Source organism: Branchiostoma belcheri, unplaced genomic scaffold (genome assembly GCF_001625305.1).
Source record: "Branchiostoma belcheri isolate BF01 breed outbred unplaced genomic scaffold, Haploidv18h27 scaffold9, whole genome shotgun sequence".
NCBI lineage: Eukaryota > Metazoa > Chordata > Leptocardii > Amphioxiformes > Branchiostomatidae > Branchiostoma > Branchiostoma belcheri.
This window is the reverse complement of record NW_017804575.1, coordinates 554,130-557,733: the sequence shown is the minus strand read 5'-3', so window position 1 is coordinate 557,733 and position 3,604 is coordinate 554,130. Positions and strand designations below refer to the sequence as shown.

At 43.5% G+C, this 3,604-nt stretch overlaps 1 protein-coding gene across 1 annotated transcript in view; it reads right to left on the bottom strand.

The window, feature by feature from the left end:
- The window catches only part of LOC109487573 (E3 ubiquitin-protein ligase TRIM71-like), a 4,588-nt gene extending 1,626 nt beyond the window's left edge, over positions 1–2,962 (bottom strand). The window contains exon 1 of the mRNA XM_019791580.1: positions 2,881–2,962. Coding sequence (XP_019647139.1) covers positions 2,881–2,962 — 82 coding nt within the window. The remainder of the gene's footprint in view (positions 1–2,880) is intronic.
- Positions 2,963–3,604: the final 642 nt, after the last annotated feature.

Here is a 3,604-nt window from a genome sequence, read left to right as displayed (position 1 = left end):
ACACAGAGGGACCAAGTCTAAGGCATTGTCTTATGACACAGAAGGACCAGGTTTAACACATTGTCTTATGACACAGAAGGACCAGGTTTAACACATTGTCTAATGACACAGAGGGACCAAGTTTGACACATTGTCTAATGTCACAGAGGGACCAAGTTTAACACATTGTCTAATGACACAGAGGGACCAAGTTTAACACATTGTCTAATGACGCAGAGGGACCAAGTTTAACACATCGTCTAATGACGCAGAGGGACCAAGTTTAACACATTGTCTAATGACGCAGAGGGACCAAGTTTAACACATCGTCTAATGACGCAGAGGGACCAAGTTTAACACATTGTCTAATGGCACAGAGGGACCAAGTTTAACACATTGTCTAATGGCACAGAGGGACCAAGTTTAAGACATTGTCTAAAGACACAGAGGGACCAAGATTAAGACATTGTCTCTTGAATATTTGTGTTAGACTCACCTTTGTGATGTGGGGTGTTGGAGACTGCCGGGAGCTTCGGGATAGAACAAGAGCATTCAGTAGTAGTGGTAATAGCAGTAGTAGTAGTAGTAGTAGCAGAAGCAGTAGTAAGAACAGCAGCAGTGGTAGTATCTGCGGTCGCTGTCTGCTGTTAATAGAGGATTATATTGTCATTGCTGGCTATCGCAATTGGTTCATGGAGGTCATGATAAATTATCTGAACCCTGTCTGAATTTGATAGCTACAGGCCGATGTCAATGTATTTTAGCACCAAATTATATTGGAATAAGTATAATAATTGCCTATTTCAAAAGTATCCTGGAATTGGTACCTCACCGACAAAGCAACAATACGAAAAGTTTAAGCCTTGTGTGTATAAAGCATCTGTTTGCTGTTTTTTTTTGCGACGCCTAAAGGGGGAACCTTATGGTACAGTATTGTGTGCAGTTTGCAAGAATTCTGGGAATTGTACAGGAATTTTTTCCACAGGCATGGAATGTCCACAGGCATGTCTGGAATTTTGCTGACACACATCTATGCCCACAGTCCAAATTCCTGATCATGAAAACCCTTGGGAAAACCTTGCTGGGGGATGACCTACATTCCTGGGCTCGAGCTCGTTCACTATACACTCAGGAGAGGGTAGGAATGATCTACTGAACTGTACTTTATCTGTCTAGACTTTTAAGTACAGGTTACAAGGTACATGTACAAAATGTATACTGACAGTGATGCCAATTACCCGTAAAAAGTATACGGGTAATGTAAAGGGATGGTTGTCTCGGGAAATGATGAACAAATCGACAAGCCAACAAGGCTATGATAAGACAGAAACATACATGTACCTGTGACAGCCTGGCGCTTAAGAATAACCAGAGAAAGACTCCTGCGACGATGCACAACCCAAGAACGAAAGCCGCTCCAACTGCAAAGATCACTCGGCGACGCGTACATCCTGAAATATTATCATGTTGGTATTTATCATAGTGAAATGTTGGAACTTTATTCCAACAACAATTAGTACATAGGGATCGAATTTTTAACTGTCGCCTTCACCAGGATAATTACTGAGCAGAGCTATTGAAAATACATATAATGATTTGTATTTTAGGGCGTTGTGTCAACAAGGGAATTACCAATGACAATAAAAGAATTCAAAAATTTCTCTCCAGCAAGAGGTTTATGAAGTTGATAAAGTTCGTACCGTGCGCTGCAGGATGCTGGACGTTTGGCACGTACATCGGATTTGGATTGAGTGCATGCAGGACATCATTGGCGGCATTGATGCTGTTTGAAGCCGCCGCTGGTAGATTCTGGGAGGATAGGCTTGCTTGAGTGTCTCCTGAAGTTGTGTTCCACCCCACGTCACCCTGGCACATGTCTGCGGCAGCGTACATCGGATTCGGATCGAGTGCATGCAGGACATCATTGCTCGACGGGCTGGTCGAGACATCATTGATGTTGTTTGAAGCCGCCGTTGGTTGATTCTGATTCTGGGAGGATAGACTTGCTTGAGTGTCTCTTGAAGTTGTGTTCCACCCCGCGTCACCCTGGCACATGTATGCGGCAGCGTATGGTTGAATGACCTCATCTTCAGATACGAAACTGGCTGTATGTCTGTTTTTAGACGCAGCACTGCCACTGTCGTCATCCTCTTGGTATCTAGCAGCGTAAGGCTGGCCGCCATCACAGCTCTTGGTCTTCTGGTTGAATGCAGGGATGGTCCTCATTGTCTCCTGGTATCTTCATCGAGGCTGCCTCATCATCATCCTGGTAACGTGCTACAGCATATGGTTGAAGGTAATGGTTGTCATTGTTGTCAGTCGCTGGCCTGGAGAAGACTTGCTGATGTATATCAGCTGATGTCTGGATGCAGGGATTGTCATCTCTCTTATTTGACTTGAATGTGGGTTCAGGACTGTTTGGAAGGTACATCGGATTGGGGTTAACATCGTTTCTGGAGTGCGTCGGAGAAGTGTTCGTATGAGTGTACATCGGGTTCGGATCCCTGGCGGGTCCAAGGCTGGCGATTGGCTCCATGATGCTTTGCAGGTACATCGGATTGGGGTTAACGTCGTTTTCGGCGTCCATCGGTTGAGGGTTCATGTTTTGTGTGTACATCGGGTTCGGATCCCTGGCTTGTGTGTGAATGTTGCTGTCATTTGCATTGAAAGTTGAAGTTTCAGTATCATTATCATTATTAGTGTTGTCGGGCGCCGTTTTAGTTGGCTGAAAAGGTTTGTTTTTGGTCTCTTTCACGGCTTTCTTCATGCGAATAGTCTGTTCTTTGCATATGTATGCAATGGCGTAGGTGTCAAAGTCACCAGGGCCGATATCGATTGTCTGACTGTTCTCAGCAGCAGTGTCAGACAGATTTTCATCGTCATTGTCTTTATTTCCCTCACATCTACCAGAGATGTGGTGACTGGCACCTTCGGCAGCCTGCCCGAACGTGGGTGACACAGTTCCTGTCTCTGGTTTTGCCATTCTTTCGCTCAAGAACTCGTTTCTGACGAATATTGCTTTTGGTACGGTGTTGGATGGCATATTTGCAGCCATGGCTCCAAGATCTCTTCCTTTGTTTAATTCTATATGTAGTAAGTCATAAGAAGAAACCAAACTGATCCTGCATTTAAATTGCACAACATATTTCAACAGCGCAGATAACATATGTATAACTAGAAAGGCCAATGTTTGCTTTGGAGCAAATACAGCGATGGGTTCACCACATTTTACCACATGGCAGGGAAAGAATGAGAAACACAAGGGAAAACAATGATTTACATTGATATAACTATAATATGAAGTAACATACAACTAAAACAACAGTTGGATAGCTATTCCCTACTTTATTGTTTGGATTTTTAATTGCATAATGCAAACTGTTGATTTTCAAAATAAAAAAAAACGTTCATGCCCCGCATTCCAATGCTGGAGCAGGAAAGCTTGAAATACCTACCAAAACACTTGAATAAAGACATACTGTCAGTATGGAAATGCTCTGTGCAGGTGTTAATCAAGTTAAATCCCAACAGCCAATCAGCAAGAAATGCTCTAGTGCAGGTGGAAATCGCTTCGTTGTGCCAGGTGTTAATCAAGTTAAATCCCAANGCCAATCAGCAACGAAGT